Source organism: Fukomys damarensis, unplaced genomic scaffold, assembly GCF_012274545.1.
Source record: "Fukomys damarensis isolate Sample0158 unplaced genomic scaffold, DMR_v1.0_HiC HiC_scaffold_23, whole genome shotgun sequence".
NCBI classification, from domain to species: domain Eukaryota; kingdom Metazoa; phylum Chordata; class Mammalia; order Rodentia; family Bathyergidae; genus Fukomys; species Fukomys damarensis.
Window position 1 is genome coordinate 29,021,477 of NW_022900935.1, and position 22,050 is coordinate 29,043,526.

The following is a 22,050-nucleotide window of genomic DNA, read 5'->3' on the forward strand; positions in this document are numbered from 1 at the left end:
TAATCTGGGACACACCTGACTTCAAATATTTTCTTCTTGGGCTTTTTCTGTCAAGGCTGTGTGCTAAGTTCTGGGATTTAGGTGACCCAGAGATGGTAGTGCCCTAGAAGTTTTCTCACACAAGTGTATCAGGGATCCACCGGTTATGTGTGGACCATTGGCCTTTTAGAGCCGCCCAGCATTCCACATGGGAAACTGGGTCATTTGTCAGTGTTTCAACCCTGAGCCTAGTAGAAACGATGTTGGATACTGCTTATTGGCTTTTCTTCCTGTTGTTTCCAACAACTAGCTCTAAAGGATCTCAGGGATCTTCTAAAACTCTAGGAGGTGTTGATGAAATGGCTGTGGATTCTGGAAAAAAAAAGGTTCCTGGTATTCTTTGACTCCTGCACCTAATGTCTGTTCCAACCCTGACCTCCTCCTCGGTCTCGAAGAGCAGCTTCTGAGTTTACGCTGTATTTTCAGCCTCTAGTACTAAGAAGTCACTCACTTGAATCCAGCTGCATTTGGTTCAGTTCTTTGTCACAATGAGGACAAAGAAAATTAAATGGTTCTACAGTACCTTCAAAAGAGGAATGTGTTCACCACAGATTTGGTTGGATTGATGTTCAAGTTACACTGAGAACCTTCAGTAAAATGTGATTCAAATGGAATTTAATATTTGGTATCACTCTTGCTGAGCCTTATAGAGTGGTAGGGCACCTTTTGAGTCTTAACCAAAGTGTGAGGAGCAGGACTGGAGAGGCATCTGGTTTGCCCTGCCGCAGGCTTTCACACTTGGGGCACACAGACAAGCAGGAACTTCAGTGCAGTGCCCTGGGGGCCATCAGGGGCTGCAGAGGTTCCCACTGGATGTTGTTGGGGAGATAGAGAGCTGTGCAAGGTGTAAATGGGAGAGTGTAGTCTAGGTGAAGTTGCAAGAAGACTCTTCTGTTAGTGGCCTGCTGTGTAGTGTTTGACTAATGAAACCAGTGCCTTGCGGGTGGCCGTGATAGGTTTTGTTGCCTTAGTCACTGGTCTTCATCAGCTCTATTAGGAGCTTTTCACTCATTTTTTAAAGTAAGATATGTTTATCTCTAAATAATCTGGAACACACAGTATCATATCATGAGATCAGCCATATCCAATCCAATAGTACTGATATTTCTATGTGTTTTTCTAATTGCATTACATGTTTACAAATGACTTCATGACTTTTTCTTTTTCTACTAACTGCATTAAGCTATTGGTCGAATGATAACAATATGACTTGAAATAAAACATTTCCAAAGCATAGCTCTTGTGCAAAATGGGGGTGTGAGCAACTTTGGGAGTAGGTCTCAGAGGTTAAAGGGCTGCTTCTACCACTCAGAAAAATCCATGAGAGTTGACACTCAGGTGGTAGGTTGGGAGAGTAAGAAAATCACTTTGTCATGAAGCAGCAGCCCAATTCTTGAGGGAACAGGACTAGAGAAGAGGAAAGTAGGAGAGTGAAAGAAAGCTTTTCAGAAGGAAGAACCTCCCTTCCCAGGAGAGTGAGCTTGTGTATTCCCACCTCTTCATGTTATGATGTTGCTTAACCATTTCTCCATTTTCCCTTTTTTTTCTAATAGCACTAACGGTCCCTCCAGGGATTCTCTCCATACTACAGCTTTGCAAGTTGCAGTTGGCCCCTCCTGCTTCTTTCTCTTGCCAGGGGTCATGGGCAGCTGCACCACCTTCCTCCCCACTTCCTCCCACCATCCACCTGCTTTGCTCTAAAGGCCTCCATCCCGCTGAGGCATCTTTTCTTTGCGCTTGGCATAAGCAATTATTTCTTCTATCACGTCTCTTAGTGTGTCCTGGAGAGTTAGCAGATCATTTTTTGCTGACAGATATCACCTCACCCAGAAATGATGGCCTGCCTCCCTAGGTCTTGTTAATAATAGGAAGGCATTTTCACTAGAGGTAGAGTCAAGGCTGGTGTGGGAGTGCTTCCCAGCCTAGGTCAGCAGGGGTGGCTGGTTCACTGAGTCCTCAAGGAGAGGTTATGTGGCAAGGCCATCAGAAACTGGAGATATGTTTACGCAATTGTGCCGGCTTCCGTCTCTTCTGTGCAAGATTGTATTGGCTGCTCTGTTTCCCGGTGTCCTGTTAACATCTCTTAAGTGAATAATTTCAGATAGATACAGGGTTAGGAGTGGAGAGATGGAAATACATTTCCCTTGCTCTCGTATCCCAGGGAAGTTGATAAAATCCTACTATCTTAAAGGTTATTTGCAGTGTCCTATGTCTGGTTTACAAAGTAAAACTGAATAGGTAAGAGATTGGAAGGACACTTATGTCTTCAGAAGTGAATGGAATGGGATCTGGGAACTTCAGCCATCTACAAGCAGAAAAAGAAGCCAACAGTGTGATGTTTGCTGCTTTTTAAAAATCAGCCCTCTCTTAGCTATGCTAGAATAATCATGACTCCAAATCACAGGAACCAACGGTCCTTCTCATCAGCTTTGGTTAGCTTACCCCCAGTGTCTTATGTACTATTCTCAGCTCCACATTGTAAAAAAACAAACAAACAAAAATGGTGCTGATGGCTGTTCAGAGGCAACTGACAAAGATGGCAGACAGGTCTCTTCACTTACCCTGTGGACATGTAAGGAAATGGTTGCTTTTCCATTCTCTTGAAAAGAAAATTCTGTGCAGACCATAAGGCATTATTAGTTCAAAGTTATATTTCAAGAATCTGGAAAGTAAATCTGTGTAAAATATTTGCTTTGAGTGGCAGTGAATCCTGCCTTATCAGACATTCAAATGGAATCATTAAGAATGTTGTAGAAGGAATTTCTGTCCCAGAATGAATTCTGACTAAATGATCCTAAATGTACTATATAGCTCTGAAATGCTATAACTTTGTGTTGTTTCTGCACCTAAAACTGCTGTTCAGTGTAGTAGCCACTAGCTACCTATGGCTATTTATATTTGAAATGAAATTAATTAAAATTAAAAGTTCAGTTTCTTAGTCACAGTAAGCTTTTTTGAAGTGCTCATTAGCCACGCAAAGCTCATGACTACCATTATGGATAGCACAGATACAGAATGTTTACTGATCCCAGAAAGTTCTGTGAAACAGTGCTGGCCTAGAACATCACTGGCCCTGAGGATTAAAGAGTCACCTCTCCTTGGTGGTCATGCAGCCTCAGGGCAGGATGGTTGATCTGTCAAAGATCAGCGAGCACAGCACTCTTCACTTCCCTTTTCTGTCCATTGAAAAGAGCTGTGAGGTAAAATGAAGAGTCAAGTCCTACCTCTGTCAAAAATTAGTAAGAATGACCTTGGTCAGTTTACCTTACTTCTCTTGGATGTATTTGCTCATCTGCAGAATGGTTCCTTCCAGCTCTAACAGTCTAATAAAATTTTACAGCATGATCTTTCCAGCTTGGTACCTTTCCAGGGAAAGTAACAGTTTGTGCCAAGAACATGCGTTTATTTTACCATCCAGGTTAGCATAGCACAGTGGAAAGATCCCAGAAGTTTGAGTTATATCCAAGTTTAAATTGTGTGACCTTGGACAAGTACTTAATCTCACTGAATCAAAGTTTGTCATCTGGGAAGTGGAGCTAATGATATCTCGTAGTGGATACTCGAGAAATGTTCCCCAAGAAGCTGAGAGATGGAGCTTAGTGGTAGAGCATTGCCTAGCATACACAGGGCCCTGTGTTCAATTTGTAGCACAGGGACAAGAAGGAGAGGGGTTAATTCTTCCCAGAATGAAAATGAATTCTAAGGTAAAAGTTACATGAGGAAGGGGGACTACTTTTTTCCATCTACTTGTTTCAGAGATGCATAAGAGAGTAAAGAGTGAATATGCATCTAACCAAGACTCAGGCAACATACACAAAAAGGCCCTTATGACGGAAGTATTATGGAGTAGCCACAGTATTCTTATCAGCCTTTTATAAATCGGGTTCCAAGAGTTGCAATTTAGGGGCGACTGAGTCTGGGGCTCTGTTTCTAAGATCTGCTGCTGTTCCCTGAAGGAGGCCATGAAACCCTTAGTATATTGCTGCCTTCTAGGGGCCACTAGCCAAAAAAGGGAACCTCACTCTGAACAAGCTCCTTTGATAAGTGGTAGATTTTTTAAAAGAAATTACAAAGCAAGTGAATATATCACCAAACTTTTTTTCCTTTAAAATAAATGTATATCAGGCCTACTATCTACCAGGTACTCTTATGATACTGGATACTCTTTTTAACTCCATCATTCCTTCTGGCACCTTCACATCAGAACCAGCTTCCTAGGAAAGAAGCTAAAATGTATTGCATTGACTGTATTATTCATTTCATTTCAATTCAGAGGGCATTTTTTGAGCTCCTGTTCTGGTAAGGCTTTGAGACTAGATGCCAAAGGGAGTGCGCAGAGACCACCAGGATACTCAGACTAATAGGGCAGATGAGGTGATAGCTGTGATGGGAGACAGGGTGTGACAGCTGCTGCCATGAACCCACGTATCTTCTGTAGTGACCAAGGAGGGACCAGTCATTTGTGCCTCAACCTCAGATGACTGAGCCTGGGAGGATGGGCAGGAGCTCCTTTACCATAATGAACACACAGCAAGAACAAAGGCATGGAAGTAGAAAACTTGAGAAAATATTGAGAAAACTGCAAGCATGTTTTTGTTTAAAGCCTAGAGTCCATGAAAGGGTTAGCAAGAGATGAGAGGCTGGGCCAGATTCCAGAGGATTTAGAATACCCAGGTAAGGGAGTCTGGGCTTCCATCACAATGTGTTAAAGAACCAAGAAGAGCAAAAGAAAGTGACACAGTCAGAACTCATTAGGAACATTATCATCAAGTTTTTCCCCTGATGAAAGAATAGCATTATCTGGTGACAGGCAAAGGGGCTGTCTAAAGAATGGAGTTACAAAAGCAGACACCTGTCCTACCTGTGGATAGGGCTACAGCCACATGCACAGAGGTAAACAAATCCTCACAATCAAAGCTGTTGTTTCCAGAAGCCAGCTGGTTTCTTTTCTCCTCTTCCCGGTCCCAGACGTGGGGTTGGAAGTCCCTGGGAGGGTTTACACCAGAAGCCCTGGCAGAACCCAAGTCTGCTCTCCGCTGCCATTCTCCTGGTCTTTTTGGAATGTTCCCTGGGCATCTGTCTGCTCTTGAGAGTTTGTGTTCACTCAGAGACTGGGTTGTTACAACAGACTGGGAAAAATCTGCAGCCTGATCTTCTAAAATGATTGGTTTGTATGTATCTCCTCTGCTAAACTAATAGTCCTACTTGTGAGGAATTGCATTCATCTTTGCACCTCCAGTGTTTACCTTAAGACCCCAGTACTTAGCAACCACTGTTTACTGAGCACATATTGTGTGCGCCAGGCTTTTGCCTAGCAGTCCTGCAAGCAAGCAATTCTTTTTTAGAGCTTCTAAACTATATTATTCAAGTGATACAACTTGGAAAGGTTAAATGACTTACCTTGAGGTAAAACTCTCAAAAACAGGATTCCCAGCCACATCTCTCCAACCCCAGTTCCCTTGCTTTTAACCTGTATATCCTTTTCTGTTTAAGAGCAAGATCTCCATTTCAATTGAAGTAGCATAAACAAGAACTTCTTTGGAGTGATCTGCTTCAAAATACAGTTACCTGGTATTCCAAGCGGCACCTGTCAATGAAACCCACAAGATATATGATGCTAAGGACAGGAAGGATGCTCCTCGAGTGCAGAAGGAAAAACTTTTCAACAATCAGTGATGTAGGATGCCTCAGGAAGTAGTGAGCTTCCTGTCCTTGGAAATGTGTAAGGTAGATAGCCAACTGTCTTGAATCCTACCCTGACCTTTTGAGGCACTTCAATCACCAAGCAGATTTTAGAGATAGTACTGTGTGATCACCAGTATCCCTTCTACTTCCCGTGTCTCCTGTTGCCATGAACACTTCCACTACCCATCGCAGCACCTGCCACACGGTAGTTGTTCAGGAATGGAAAGTAAATGAACTCTCAGCTAATACCAGTGGTTTCCTAAAGGAGCATCTTTCCAGGACTGAGAAGGATAGCTTTTCCTCTTGTATCCTCCTGCTATCCCAGGATCATCTCTTTATCATGTTTTCCAGGTCCTTTCCTTTCTGAATATTATGGGGCAAGAAGTGTTTCTGGATGATTCGTTACACATATTTCCCTAGTCCATGCTGTGTCTCCCACTCTGTTCAAGTCAAGCTCTGGCTGTGAACAGGTGAAGGGAGTTGTGGGTGCCATATGAGAAGAGATAGCCCCTAGGCATGCACCTGCTTTCCTACTGCTGAGTAGCAGTGTCCTGCCTTACCTACCTTTTGAGAATCACAGAGTGCAATGTTGAGAGGTCACTTTGGAGATGTGCTTTGTGGATGTGAAGCATTGAGATCTGTGGAAATATTTTAGAGAAAATTCATGGTTTTTAAGTGCTAAAAGATGGCTCAGACTCCACTAGGGTGGCAAAGAAGGACAGTACCTCTTAAAGACTTTCACTAAAGGTTTGCTTATTTGCTAAAACTTTTTCCCAGTGGAGGGTAGATGCCCAAGCTGGCCTACAAAAGCCTGTATGACTCATCACACAGTGATATTTATTAAGTGTCTACCAATTTCTGCATAAGTGCTAGACACATCAAGTATATCTCAATTCTCTACAATAACCCATCAAAGGAGTATCCCTCCTTTACCAATTTTAAAAAAAATTTGAGGCTTATCAAGATCAACTTATGTATTGTTTGCCTTAAATGTACCAATAAACTTAATGGGAAAAAATTTTTTAAAAAGAGCAACTCACTTGCCCGTGGTCACCCAGCTTATGTTTACTGGACCTTACCCACAGCTGGGGATCATAAACTTGCTTCCATACTGTTGTTTCTTTAGAGCGGAGGGATTCCCACAGGGATAGGGAGAGGCTGGGGAGTTTGGAAGTGCTGAAAACCTTCTGTCAAGTTTATCTATAAAGCCAGCCATTGCCAGCCACTTGCCTTTGGGCCACCCTCAGTCCAAAAGAGGAGTGGCCTCTTCACTTACAGCACTTTCTGATCTCAAGATTGGCCTAGAAATGCCAGTCTTGTCTTCAGAGGCTCTGGGTGAATGAAAAGAGCAGGAGCTTAATGGTCCAAGGCAAGGAAAACTCTCCAGAGCCTGGCTGTAGGTTGGGAGCCCCAGGCTATAGGCTTCTGTCGCAGAGGACTACCATGCCAGCACTGCTGGATCCTCAGCGGGAGTTGAAAGTCAGCAGTTTTTAGAAATGTTTCAGCTTAACGAAGTCCCCGACACTTATAGTCATTCAGCTGGAATTTAATGACTATATGAGGAAACTTAAAAATTTTAGATAATTTGAAATTAGGATGATCATTTTGATGTTGAACATGGGGAGTTTGCTGTCATTTTTTCCCACTCCTACCCTTATAGCTTCCCTGAATAGGGGACTAAAGAACAATGATTTCTGGCTTCAAATAGAGAAGAAAACAGGAATTAGGCTTAGCATAGAATGATTGAGATACTGTTCACCTTGGGGATTTGTCCCCAAGGGCTGTTCACTTCCCTCTGGCTGGGGTCTCATTCTGGGGATCTGTTGTAATGATTCTCTCTGGCTGAGATCCTGCCTTTCTTAGGATCATCTTTTGGAGAAATTATTTTGATTGTATCATTGACTTTCTAGTGCTAGCTCCTCCCTAGCAAAGTCAACCTGCACCTCTCTATCTCAGTTCTGACTTTCCAAAATTCATGAAAATCAAGGTCATTAGTATCCATTGTAGATACTAAAAAATGCACAGTGCCAGGCACTTTCCTCAATCTTTGATCCTCATTACCTCATTTGCCCTCACAACGGAGGAAAGCTGTTATCAAGCCACCTTCTCCAACCCCACTACCACCAGTTTCATTTCAGCTCTGTCTTCTTCCTGACCCTTTTAACTCTTGATTTAGCCCTCTTCTGTGTTTGAGTCATACTCATTCATAGCCCTGGTGTAACACATACTTGTGGCTTTGTGATAATTGGTCTGTATGTTCACTCAACCAGTCTTCCTCTCAACCCATTTTAATGTGTACCTCCCATGTGTTGCCTGTTGCACCCATTGGACTTTAAGTTCCATTTAAAATAAAAAGACTATGCCTTGTTCTCACTGTGTCTGAGGACATAGTAGATCATCAGGAAATATTTGCTAGAAAAAAATGGTGTCTGTTCCTACTTTCAGTCTCTCCAACTCTAGATACTGAGAAGTGAGTAAGCTATCACTTTGCTCTTAGCCTAGTGTGGAAACACAGCTATGATCCTACATGCTTGACTCTTAGTGATCTGCCTTAGCAAAGGAGCCAAGCTATAGTTAACTCTAAAAGGCCATTAGGGGCAGCAACGCCTGTGGGTGCTCATTCATTTTTTTTTCAGGAAGTGCTGAGCACCCAGCAGGTGTCAGGCTCTGTGCTGGAAACTAGAGCCACAGAGTTGAAGATGCACATACACACAACCCATGACCGTAAGGAGATCATCAGACTAGATGGAAAATTGATGAGTTAAGGTCAGAACAAGTTAAACACCTTGGTTTATTGAGTGCCCTGCTGGGGAGAATTTTAGAAGGAGGCAAGGTCAGATAGAGAAAACTGTCAAGAGAAGGTGGCATTTAAGCTGAGTCCTTAAAAAAGGTAAGATTTGGACCTAAGGAAGTAGGTGCCAAAATTTTCCCTATGAGCAAAGGCATATAGGTGGGAGATTGCGTTTTGGAAAAGCACAAATGTCATCTTGATAATTTGTCAGCAGCTGGCAGTGTGAGGCAAGGGTGACCTTCATTACTGTGGACCCATCACTATGATATGTCCATTTCCCTCCCATTCCTTCCCCTTGCCTAAAAAATAATTCTGCTAGGTTATAACCTAAGAGACTTTGTCCCATAGAAGACAGGTGTCGGGAAATAGTGTGGAGTGAAGCCCTGTCCAGGCAGTCCCATGGGGTTCTTGACTCTTCAGCCCTTGAGTCCCCACATGCACACAGAGGCCCCTCTGCATCTCAGCCATGCTCTGGGAGAGTGAGCTGAGCCGACAAAGACCTTCCTGACTGCCCATGAGTTTCTAGAAGATGTAGACACTGTAGGCAGCTGCCTCGATCCATCAGCAGGAAGAGGCCAGAGAGGGAGGCAGATTAGTCACTCACATCATTTTTTGTTGAGTCAACATCTATTTTTAGGTGTAGAACTCATAAAGGGACCTGCTGTCTCTGTCATAGAAAGGAAGAGTGTGTGGTGGGTGAGGAGGTCTACTCATCCTTCATCTTCTTTGGTACATCCATTTTCTCCTCTAAATGGTGAAGGACCAATTTAGCATGTGCAATTCCTTTTGCACACGTGCTTTTGTATATGCATGCACACACCTATACATACCTATCCCCTGTTTATTCACAGTCTTAGCAGGTCTTGTGAATTGGTTATGTAGAATAAATAAAACTCCCAACTGAAAAATGCTAAGGCATATAGGTCCCTTCCTGTCCAACATTGTCAGATGTATTCTGAAAAGACTGTTTTCATCATCTATTCTGAGCCATAACCGCCCCAGAAATAGCTTTAGCAGGAAAGTGCTTTTGTTAGACTAGCTGTAAATTATATTTCAAATGTCTGATGTTGTTTTCTTAAAAAATAAATAAATAAGTAAATGAAAGTCTAAAATTAATGACTGCTGGGGTTTGCTTTGCTTATGTGTACTGCTACAGATTTGGCTTCTTGCAGATGGAATTTCAGATCTGTTTACACTTCTGTGTTAGCTTTTTGGGGAAAAAAACTGTAGAGAGATCTGGGAGGACAAATTTACAAAGTCGAACTTATTATAACCGTCAGTGCAGCATCTTCTCTCTCCTTGTCTTCCCCTCCCTCCTGTCCACTCTGCCCCATTTTATTTGTTGTGGTTTTATTTGCCCTGCCTCAGAGTTAGAGGCGACTGGTCCTTGCAGATGTGACAACAAGGTCACATATCTAGTTTCACAAGCAGATGTTCATTCAACCCCGTTTTACCAACACTTTGTCATTCAGTGAGAGCAGACCTGTGGGAAAAGATTGGAGCAGCACAAAGGATGGAACATTAAAAAATCTTGCAGAGAACCTGATCGCTTTTATGTTTTCAAGAAGGGAATGTGGGTAGAAGGAGAGAAATGTGCAGAGCAGAATTTCATGGGGGTTTTTTCTGGTTTACTCAAAGATTATTATGTGTTGGATACAGTAAATCATCTATACACCCACATCCAGGAGGTAAATCTTCAAAACTTCATGCGTGGGTAGTTCTGCATTTAGCAGCTGGCATACAGTAACTATTTTGTTCTGCACTTGGAGACCCTTATCTGTGCATCTGTTTTAAGTTATCTTCAACTCTCCTTTTATTACTCTATTGCTGTTCTCCTGGTTCTCTTTACTATTACAGAAGTAGCTCCAACTCTGAATACTGAGGATTTAAATTGATGCCCTGATTGTAAGGACAGACAAGAGGCTGTCATCTTGATTGTTGCCTCAGTCTCTGCCCACTGGATGGGTGCCTTCCATGTATGTAACTCCTCTTGCCTTTTCCTAGGTCTCCTATGCCCGTCCAAGCTCAGCCTCAATCAGGGATGCTAACCTCTACGTTAGCGGCCTTCCCAAAACCATGACCCAGAAGGAACTCGAGCAGCTTTTCTCACAATATGGTCGGATCATCACCTCACGAATCCTGGTTGATCAAGTCACAGGTTAAGTGTTTGTAATTACTTTCCTTGTATATCAGTGCTTTGTTACTCATAGGAGGCAGGCTAGTGATTGCTTAAAGTCAAGGGTATCGGTCCTAAGCAGGCCGATTTCTGACTTGGGAGAAACACTTCTTATTCATCAACTATTCCAATTTAAAATGGGCTATCTTGTGCTTGCTTCGGCAGCACATATACTAAAATGGGCTATCTTGGGTGACCAGCATTCTCTACCAGAGGAATTATTCCAGCAGCTGCAAAGGTGCTTGGCCAAGTCATTAAAGAATTTGGGTTTTAGGCTAGGAGTGTGACTGTATGACCTTCAAAGTTTCTTTCAACCCTCAACCAGTAGTGTTACTTTTATATGTGAAAACTAGTATGTATAGTTCTAATTCCAATTGCTGGCATTATAAAGGTAGAAAGAACTTCAAACCTAGCATTTCACACATTAAGAAACAGATTCAAAGTAAGAGATCCATCTTCCCACTAACTAGTCAGTAGCAGTGCAGGAGTATGAACCCAGACTCTGGTCCTGGGATTCTTTGTCCATAATAAAGAAATCCAGCCACCACCTCTCAGAAATGTAAAATACCTTGGGTTACATTTTTAACATCAGGGTGTTTTTGCCTGCCCCCAATTTGATTCCAATTTAGAATTACTTCCCTGAGAGCCATTTAGCACATGTCTATCATTTGATTCATGCAACCAACTCTCATTGAAGTTGGTTCTACACAGGAACACTGGGGACCAAGGGTGGAGGTCAGTTCCTGCACTTAAGGGACTTAACTGTGAGAGATCCTGCTAAAGGATGTCCAGTGCCTGTGAGAGATCCTGAGAAGGCATACTATGCCTGGCAGTGATTGTTGGGAAGACTCCATTGCAGAGTGTTTGAACAGGGGTTTGGAGGGTGCCTTGAAGTTACCTGGCAAAAAGGAGACATATAGAGTATTCCAGATGGGAGGACAGCATTTCCCAGGGCATGGAGGCGACAGAGGACACAGCCTGTTCAAGGAGTGTCGGCAGTTTAGGGTGGCTGGTATAAAGCTCAGTAGGGGTTTGCCAAGGACATTGAATGCCAGGCCAAAATATTTGGACTTTATATGCAGCAGAGAACCAAAGAATGGTGTTTTGTGGGGTCTATTTGTTTCTTATTCCATTTAGGGCAGTGAAAAATAAGTACCGTAGCCAAGGTACAAAATTCAAAAGGTACTAAAGAGATATAGAAGATATTTTTAAAAGGTGCAATGTGGTCAGAGTTTGCTTTACAAATAGGTGAATTAGTTACTAGGTGTGGAGGATACATGGGAAAACTAGAAATTGGATGATGGATGTTTAGTTGTATTGTAACTCAAGGGAGATAAGACTGAGCAGGGAAGTGGTGGAGTGCTGGAGCAGACAGATGCAAGTGCTATCTCTGTGCTGCAGCAGGAGGCTTCTCTCCAGAGCCATGCTGGAGGAAGTGCAGGCAGGTGTGTTTTGGTTGTAAGAAAGATTCAGGGATCCAGGCTCAGCCCTGGTGCAAAAGGTGGGTTAAGTCCCCATAGAATGTCTGTGGAGGCCCACTCATGTCTTTGCAGAGATATTTACCAGTTTGCTTTGTTCACCTTTTACAAAGGCTCTTTCTCTTTCCCAGGAGTATCTAGAGGGGTGGGATTCATCCGCTTTGATAAGAGGATCGAGGCAGAAGAAGCCATCAAAGGACTGAATGGCCAGAAGCCCAGCGGTGCTACAGAACCGATTACTGTGAAGTTTGCCAACAACCCCAGCCAGAAGTCCAGCCAGGCCCTGCTTTCCCAGCTGTACCAGTCCCCCAACCGGCGCTACCCTGGCCCACTCCACCACCAGGCTCAGAGGTTCAGGTAGGCCTGCCCGCAAGTACAGAGCTGTGCAAGGGGCCAGAGAAGCTCACAGCCTCTGCCCACAGGAATCGCTGTGCAAAACTTCCCCGGAACCTCAGTGCCCTCTTCTATAAAATGAGATTATTGGAGCAGATGCTCTTCAAAGACACCTTCCAGCTTATCACTGACTGGCTAAACTTGGGATTCTTTGTTAGAAACAGAATTTCTGTATTTAACCAAAAAAGAAGGTTCAGTTTCAACAAGAGTTAATCACAGATAAGTTACCACATCTAGCAGTTTAGACATACAGCTAGACAGTGGCTTTTATTACAAAGAGTAGATTAGGAGACATATCCTTGCCAGAGGGAGTAGCTTGCCCTGTCCTTTTTTCCCAGTTAATAAAAATCTGTGTAGTTCCAGGGGGTCAGGGCAGGGAACAAGGAAGAACTCTCTTTAGTGTTACCTCCACTCCCTTAACACACTCTGGGAAGACAAGGAGGAAGATTTCATCCAAGCCTTGTTAGTGTTTCCTTCAGGTACCCAACCCCCAGGAAGTTCCTGGTGCAATGGAACATTTCCTCCTGGAACATTTCCAAGAGGCAGGTTTCTCCTATCAAGGCAGTGCCACCTTAATCAGCCTGATTGTGCAAGAGAAAAATATGGTCTTGACCTACCCATAGTTAATTCTAAATAATGATTTTATTCTACCCACACCCCAGTTTCCCTTTAATGAAAGGGTTTTTCTCCTTGTCAGTCTTCCCTTGGGGAAATAGTAGGTCCTTCTATCTAGAATAGTAACAGTCCATCTGGCCACAATGAGAAGAAAACCAGCCTCTGCAGTTGTCCTGCAATGCGTGTGAATCTGAAATGGTTAATGATTTCATGAAGAGTCCAAGTCATCTAATTTTTATTTTGTGTGAGAGCACATGCAGTATTTATGTAAAAAGCTTCTCCAGCAGGCTTCTGATGGTGGAAACTATGGTTACTACTGCCCCATGGTGTGAATAGCTTGTCCCCAAGTAAGGTACTAAACGTGAGGAAGATTATAACATAATGACAGTATGCTGAGAGGTACTTTCAGGCTGTAAATAATAAGCCATTTTTTAGCTTTGTAACCCAGAAGCACTCCCTGCCCCCCAAAAATATGTGTGGTAAGAAGATTTAGCTAATGTAGCTAAGCTAACAGAAAAGATCCATTTGGTTGCGTAGTGTTAATCTGGAACAGAGACCTTTTATTCACAAATTTAATTATAGTAAAAGGTGAGCAATTTAAGAAGGCCCTCCCTTCCCTGACAGTTTCACACACAATATAAAATAAGATCCGTACAAATGTTCTGAGAGGTGGGGGGAGAGGGATTAATTCAGACTTTGAAAGAAAAAGGGATTCATTAGACACTTGCTTTAAATTCTAGCGTTGACCTGAACATGAATTACTTGCAGTTGGAGGCAGGAAAGGGGAAAACTAACGGTGGATGGACTCCTAAGCAGTGGGGAAAGTTGTTGAGCTTTTCTTCTTTGAAAATGGAGCATTCTTATTAATAGTTCCATTGAGCGATCTTGCCATCTGTGAGGCATTAACCCAGAGACCCTCCTTCTCTTTGCAGGCTGGACAATTTGCTTAATATGGCCTATGGCGTAAAGAGGTAATTAAAACTCCACAGATTGCCAGATGTCCGTGTTGGCACAGACTGGGGCTAGAATTTTTTTTTTAATTCACTAACTTTACTGTTTTTTTTTTAATTCTTCCTTTTTCTTCCACCAGCATGTCAAATTCTTCATTTTAATTTCAGACTTCAGTTGATTTTGTTTCTTTTAGGGCACACAAAATGTATTTGTGTGTTTCACTTTTTCTTTTATTTGCAGGTGGGCTTCCCATATGGTTCAGGTGCCACAGCTACCAAGCCTTTGATAGCCTTGTCCTTTGAAAGGCTTCCCTATTGGATAAATCTCTGAGTCTTTGCTGCCTGATTTTGCAAACTTGCAGAGCAACTGTTTTGCATTAGCATTGCCAAGATTCAGTTAAGAGGGCAGATTCCAGCAAATCAAAATTAGAACATTTTGCTAATCATGGCTGACAATCTTATAATTTTCAATGAAAAAATTAGATTTTGGACTGCCAGCCCTGGCCACAGCATGAATTGATGCATGGGTGACTTTCTGACTCCTGTCCCACCTCAGTGTGCCTTTTAGAGCACATCCTGAAATGAAGTGTATCTGTGTGCACCTCAACCAGGGGTTTCTTTCGTTACAGGTTTTAACAGTTAATATAAATCCTCCCTCAGTTATATATGTATACGGGTTTTAAACTTGGTGTTTCATTCATTTAAAGCTTTTTCAAGGGGTTGGGGGGGCTCAAATAGGGTCAGGGGTTTGGGGACCCTTTGAATGTAGTCACAAGGGTATTCTAGACTTAGAGTGAAACCTGAATCTCAAGTAGTTGGGTTGTTACGTCACTGTCCCCACGAGATTCCCATGTGTGCTTTTGATAAGCTCCACTCCACTGCCTGCAGTATAGCATCTTCACCGTCCTGCTCAGTAGAGCTGCACACTATAATTCCCCTTCCTCCAGTCAAGGGAAAGAGATGTGGTCTTTAACAGTCCACGTCACACTCCCCACTCTAGGCAATTCTTGGCCATGCATGGTAAGTACCCAGACTTTGGAAACAAGTGCACTGTGGAGGGAATGACTTGACTGCAGACTTCACAGAGTGCTAACCTCTGGAATCTCAACCCCAGCACAGTGAAGATAGCTGTGAATTATCTCCACATGTCTTACAACTGCTTGCCTGTTCCCAAGCATTTTATATCTTTCCTAGTTCCCTCCCATCCGTTTGCTACTCTTTGACTCTAGTGAAATAGCATCAAATGTTATGAAAAGTGATACTTATAACACAAGTGTGACCAGGGAAGACATAGCTGGAGCAAGTATTCCCTACATAGAGTAGTTGATATCAGCGTTCTCATTTCCTGTGGAACACAGATTTAGATCTAGAATCCTTCCTTCCTAAGTGCTCCAGGTAGTGATTGCCAACTGCGCTACAAGTCTTACTTGAAACCTCTTTGCTGGCTCTGACCTTGGTATTCTAATAAATGCTTAGCTGTTCTGTGTGTATAAACTGAAGGAGATCAATTACCTGGTTGAAGGAGAAGCAGCTGAAAAGACAGACTTTAGAAATAATGCAAGTAGCAATTACACTTGTATTTGCTCTTCTAAGAATTTGTACCATTAAGGCTTTTGGTTTTGTTTGTTTTTAAGCAAGAGGAAAGATTGACATGGTGAATAGTAGCAAAAATAATGTCTATTGAGTTGTTAAAGCTAGCATATCTTCAGCAGCCATTTTATTAACAATTCTTTGGTGGAACTTCCAAATGCCCGAGAATATTTTCTTAGTTTTAAGAACACCAGCAGGCCTGGTGGCACAAACCTATAATCCCTGCACTTGGGAGGCTAAGGCAAGAAAGATCACCTTGAGATTGAGACCAGCCTGAGCTATGTAATGAATTCAAGGCCAGCCTGAACTACACAGCAAGACCCTGTCTCAAAAAACAAAAAAAGTTCTAACATTTTCCCCAAGTTATTCCCTAATTTTTTCTTCCTCTTCTCCTATCCACTCCTGTATAAGTTCAGTCTGAAACAAAATGTTAACAAATATGTTCTGCTGCAGACATTCGTGTTGTGATTATTTCACCTGAGGCGTGCATCACTAATCACACATGGATTAATTTTATCAGTGAATAGAATCTGAAAGGTTATTTTTTTCTTCTCAGGATTACATAAAAACTGAGATTTCTAAGCCTAATATAAAAGTAGTTGTAATAAGACAAAGAAGTTTCATTCTTTTCTAATGTACAGCAATTCTCGACATAGCATCAAGGAGTGGTACATCACTGTTATTATCACTTAAGTTTTGGGGCAACAACTTTTTGAATAAATGCTAAATGAAACATTAACTACTCATTTAAATGATAACAAGACTTGTCTGTTGTTTATTCTCATTTTCCTCCATCCCCAGTACTATCAAAGGCCTTTGACAGCCAGAGGACTGCAAAGATGTTAGCTTGAGCACTTCTAGGGCCATCCCTAATCTTCCTAAAAAGTAAAATTCCCCAAACATTGATATCAACCAGTTACTCGCCTAATCAACAAATACTTATTTAGTTTTTTCTGTGTGTCACTATGTATTTGAGATTCCCATATCTGTTCCATGGAATAAATAAATAGAACAGCAGAATGAGTGTAATAGAGTCCTTATCCCGAAGAGCTCACTGTCTGTTACAGGGTTGGGGTAGAGTGAGGGTGGGACAATGTGTGAGCATATATTGTGATTGAACCCTGATAGACCCCTGCTCTGGAGCATTGGGAGTTGCTCGTGGGAGCATTTAGGAGTTGACCTAGGGCTTTTTCTAGCCATTCCCATCAGAAGAAATTCCACAGATGTTAGTTTTTGCATTTTGGTTTTTGCACCCTGAAGACTCCTGCAAACACTCACTCGGCCCTTTGCCCCATGTCTGTGTCTGTGCATCTGTGTGTTATCCCTGGTCAGACTGATGTCTGGACCAGTCCACCCTTCTGCTTGTCCTCCCAGGTTTTCCCCAATCACCATTGACGGGATGACGAGTCTTGTGGGAATGAACATCCCGGGTCACACAGGAACAGGCTGGTGTATCTTCGTCTACAACCTGTCCCCTGATTCTGACGAGAGCGTCCTCTGGCAGCTCTTTGGCCCCTTTGGCGCAGTGAACAACGTCAAGGTTATCCGTGACTTCAATACCAACAAGTGCAAGGGATTTGGCTTTGTCACCATGACCAACTATGACGAGGCAGCCATGGCCATTGCTAGCCTCAACGGGTATCGCCTGGGAGACAGAGTGTTGCAAGTTTCCTTTAAAACCAACAAAGCCCACAAGTCCTGAATTTCCCATCCTTACTTATTAAAATATATATATAAATATTTACGAACAAAACACACGCGCACACACACATACACAAAGAAAGAGAAACAAACTTTTCAAGGCTTATATTCAACCATGGACTTTATAAGCCAGTGTTGCCTAAGTATTAAAATATTGGATTATCCTGAGGTGTACCAGGAAAGGATTTTATAATGCTTAGAAAAAAACAAAAAAAAAAAAAACAAAAAAATACCTTTGATGCATTGAATGTTCTTTCATAGCTGTCGTTGTTGAATATAATATACATAGATAGCAATGTGCAGGGATTTTTACCCAGCCAGCTAACTTTACTACCTTCCTTGAAGGTGGGTCTTTTTAAGATGACCATTCGCTCATTTGAAGAAGAAAAACAAAAAACAAAAAAAAATAATAATAATAATAAAAGCAATTTTTACAAAGTAATGGGATTCAGAGAAAGAAAAAAAGATTTTTCTTTTTTTGTCAAAATGTCGATCCAATCAGATTGGTTAAAACCCCCACACAAATTTAAGAGGAACAATAAAAATTGCAAAAATGAATAAAAAACTTTTGCAAATTTTTTTATTTTTCCTTTTTTCTTTTATATCATGTGAACTAAAACAGTCTTCTGTTAGGGGATGGGGGCAAGGGGGATACCTGATGACATTAACAATTTAATAACATTAACATTGTTGCCAAAGAGGTGGTCTCTTTGCTGAAAATGGGTTTCAAGAAAAATCTATTTTTATAAAATATAAAGAATTTTTACAAGAGAATCTGGATTTGAGAAAAAAAAATATTTTGACTGGCTAATTTAGGGGAAATTGACAACTTTGTCGCGTTCATACTGCACTGGTAACTTTTTAGAGATCAAGATGTGTGTTTTAAACTGGATTCGTAGACTGTTTTTTGAAGGATGGGCTATAAACAGATGATCTTCATATCTTTTCATAGCATGTAATAATAATAAAAAATATTAATTACTAGGGGAAAGGAGTGTTTGTTCTACCCAGGGTACCACAGTTCCCCACAGTCAAAACCCAAAAGCAAGGAGATGAGTTGAAAGACAATTTTTCTTTAAGTCATCAGTATGGGATGTCAGCAGAACAAAAATTAAAAAGATTAATTTTCTTTGTACTCTAAAACTTCCTTAGTTTGAGCAGTAGGTGCTACAAAATTATTTACATATCTTAGTATCATAGTTAAATGTAATGTGTTTAGGAGAGGAAAACAAAAGATACATTTGCTTTAAATTCATTAAGCAATTTTCAAATTCACTTTGTAGCCCATGCTGATAGAACTGGGCTGTGTTGGTACATTTGAAACACTGTTTATGTTGCTTGAAACACTTATTTATTTAATCGCAGATGTGATGATGCCTATGGCCGAGATCAAATATAGCTAGATTGGCTAGACTACTTATTTGTTTACTTAAACTATGGGAAGAAGCATATTATTGTGTCATTCTGTTGTGTGTGTATGTGTATATATAATATAAATATATATATATATATATAAAGTTATTTTTTTCTTTGGGTTAATTTATTATAAGTTGTAGCACTTGGCTAGTTTTGTTTGTATATGTCTTAAAATGTTTTATTATGATATTTAAGTGACAGTTAAAGAGGTATCAAGGTAACTTGTGTAGAACTATTGTTTGATATATTGTCATGTTTGTTGTGAATATTTTTTCTTACTGCGCAGTAGAAAAATAAAAGCAACTGGTCTTTATTTTAATGTAATTCAGATTGGGAAAAACAAAACAGAGCTAAGGGAAACAAAATGACTGCGGGAGCACTCTCCCATGTCCAGTGCACTGATCATTTTAGTATGTTTGTGCTTTGTATGGTTATATATTTAAAACAAAAACAAAACAAAAAAAAATACAAGAGTTCATGCTCTTCCCTGGGTAATAGAAACAGTTACTCGCTATGCATAATCTAGTTGATAGTTAAATTTGCTATTGCTTTTCTTGTCTTGTTATATAAAATCTTTTCAATACAAGTTTAGTCTTAATGGTAATAAAACGTTATGGTTATTTATAACTTGTGCTTATTTTGTGCATTTTTTCCCATGCTGAACCCACTAAATGCATGTAGACAGGACTGTTGTTTTCACACTGAAGAGGCAAACTTTGTAGTAGTTGTCGTAGTGGTAGACAGACCATGAAAACCAAGGCTGCATCATAGACTCCTCCTTGAAATTTTTTTTTTCCTCTTTTTCAGTTTTGGAAAAAAACAAAAAAACACCAGATTTCAGTTCAGAGAACACTTGTTCAACATTCAGGGAAACCTTTTTACGTCACCTGCTATGAATGAACGCAGTTTGCAGGCAAAGTTTTGTTGCATTTGCTAAGCATTAGTGGGAAAGGCATGCCAAAATCTCTTCTCTATAATGTGTTCAATCTGGGGGAAAAAAAGGAAAAAAAAAAAAAAAAACCTTAGGACCAGGCAGTGTATTCTTTAGTTGTAAATGAATGACTTCATGTTAATCTTGCTAGTTTAGATGATTTCTGAGGGAAAGTATTGTAAATGTTTTTTTTTTCATAATCTTGTTGTGTTTGAATTATTTGTACTTTATCTGTCCAGACAATAAATGAAAGTGTGTAGAATGATTTTAAGCTTCCCAAATTTTTAAATGTGTTCCTTCAAACTTTTTTTTCTGTAGCACCTGCAGATCTTCCCAATATTTTTTATCATTAAACCAGGGAAAAGAAAAAAAAAAGTAGAGTAAAATTCTGTTTTGGAACTTAGACCAGTCTCTCAGAATCAACTCAGGATTGAGAAGTTATTGCCCTAGTTCCATGCTACTAAAACTGGGGTCCCCGATTGGCAGGATCGGCATCGTCTGGAAGCAATGCAGACTCTTGGGCTGAACACAAATCTATATTTAACCGGATACCCCCAGGTGAATCACTGGTGATTGAAAGTTTGAGGAGCACTGCTCTGGCTGATAAACCAAGACACTTGCCATTCTGGGCACCATCACAACATGTTAGTGTGTGTTACTCGTTTATAAGCATATTTCTGACTCGGCCAGAGGACTAGTAGTCACCATTTGCAGAACATCTATTACGTATCAGTCAGGCTGAGTGTTTTCCTCTACATTCTCTCATTTTATCCTCTCAGCAATGTGAGAGGTGTAGACAGCATTTTCCTCATTTCACAGATGACAAGACCAAGGCTCAGTGAGATGTAGTAACTTGAAATACCAGCCACTCTCCGGCTGGGATTTGAAACTGACTCTGATTCTACTGAACAGCTCCTCCTCCGCGTTGAGCTTGGAGAACCTGTGCCATATGAAGGTAGCACACCATTTGTATTGAAAGTGACAGCTACAAAAGTAAGGTCAACTTTTTATTGTCATGTTCATTTTTGTTTAGAACTAGCAAATATTTTGCTTTCTTACTTTTGAACAGAAACCCTAAACATAGGCATACTCACACAGTGTAGAAAGAACATGATTTAAGCTCAACCTAGAAAGAAGAAAATTGCCTACCTTATTATGAAGCACATTAAAACGTGCCCTGAACTTTACAGAATGAGTGTTTTAGTGATTTCCTAACATGATCACTCATTGATGATCTACTGTCTGTCTTTCATTTTCATTTTCTTGCTAATTGAAAATTCATAAAACCTATAATACATCACCATCCATAAAGTGATACTTCAAAAAGAAATGCTCCCACTGAGCCAAATGAATGAACAGTCAGGTTCTCTTCCATTTCTCATTAACCCCTTTTTTATTATATTAAATTACTGCATTGGTTGGAATAATTAAATTCAGCCAAAGTATGGAACTTAATTAACCAAGCTAAATATGAAACCTCTGTGTCAGCCTGAACCTCACACAGTTGAACTCATAATTTCCTCTTTTAGTTCTATCTTAAAGACAAGGCCTTTTCTTTTCTAATGGACATTCAAACAAATAATTACCCCAAGATAATAGTTTCACAAACATGCTTGTAGAGTCTAAAAGTGTTGCTGCCAAATCTATGATAGTTGTCACTCATCACCACTCCTGCTTAAAAAGATCATTTTAGAGTGCTATAAACCGATAGACACATTATTTTGGAATATTAGAAGGTGGTGGAATCATTGTATTTCATAGCTAATTCTCTAGCCTCCAATAGATCTGTCCTGAAAGTTCCACAAATACCAATAGATCTTTAAATAGGTCTTGAAGATATTTATAGAAAGACATTATTATACATACACTGTCTTGGCAACATTTCCCAACATCAGCACAATGCCTAACAACTGCCTAACATAAAATAAAAAATTCATCTTGTTGCAAGTGTAAGCCTTTTGCCTTAAATCTCCCTGCAAACATATATAGTTTCTGTGGGAGGTTGTGGGAAAGATCTAAAAAAATCACAATAATGAAGAGATTATCAAATTGTTTAAGGTCTTAGGTATGTTATATTTTGCATGAAAAATTGCATGTTACAGAAGGCTGACAGCATTTACTTAGTGTTATTTCTGTCAAAGTGATAGGAAGGAAGAGCACAAAAATGTGCTTGTATCTACAGCCTTCCCATATCACTATCAGCATCAAAACTTTGTTTATTTTTATTACCTAAGATCAAGCACTGACCAAATGATTACAACCAGAAATTTGTATCACCTTGAGTT

The 22,050-nt window shown here is 40.7% G+C and overlaps 1 protein-coding gene across 7 annotated transcripts in view; it reads left to right on the forward strand.

The window, feature by feature from the left end:
* The window catches only part of Elavl4 (ELAV like RNA binding protein 4), an 85,273-nt gene extending 67,471 nt beyond the window's left edge, over window positions 1-17,802 (forward strand). For 5 of the 7 annotated variants that reach the window (XM_033767504.1, XM_033767509.1, XM_033767508.1 and 2 more), the window contains 4 exons: window positions 10,520-10,673; window positions 12,301-12,526; window positions 14,110-14,148; window positions 17,050-17,802. In XM_033767504.1, coding sequence (XP_033623395.1) covers window positions 10,520-10,673; window positions 12,301-12,526; window positions 14,110-14,148; window positions 17,050-17,419 — 789 coding nt within the window. In that variant the 3' untranslated portion in view covers window positions 17,420-17,802. The remainder of the gene's footprint in view (window positions 1-10,519; window positions 10,674-12,300; window positions 12,527-14,109; window positions 14,149-17,049) is intronic. The other 2 variants (XM_033767505.1, XM_033767506.1) reach the window with 2 other exon arrangements.
* The last annotated feature ends 4,248 nt before the right edge of the window (window positions 17,803-22,050 follow it).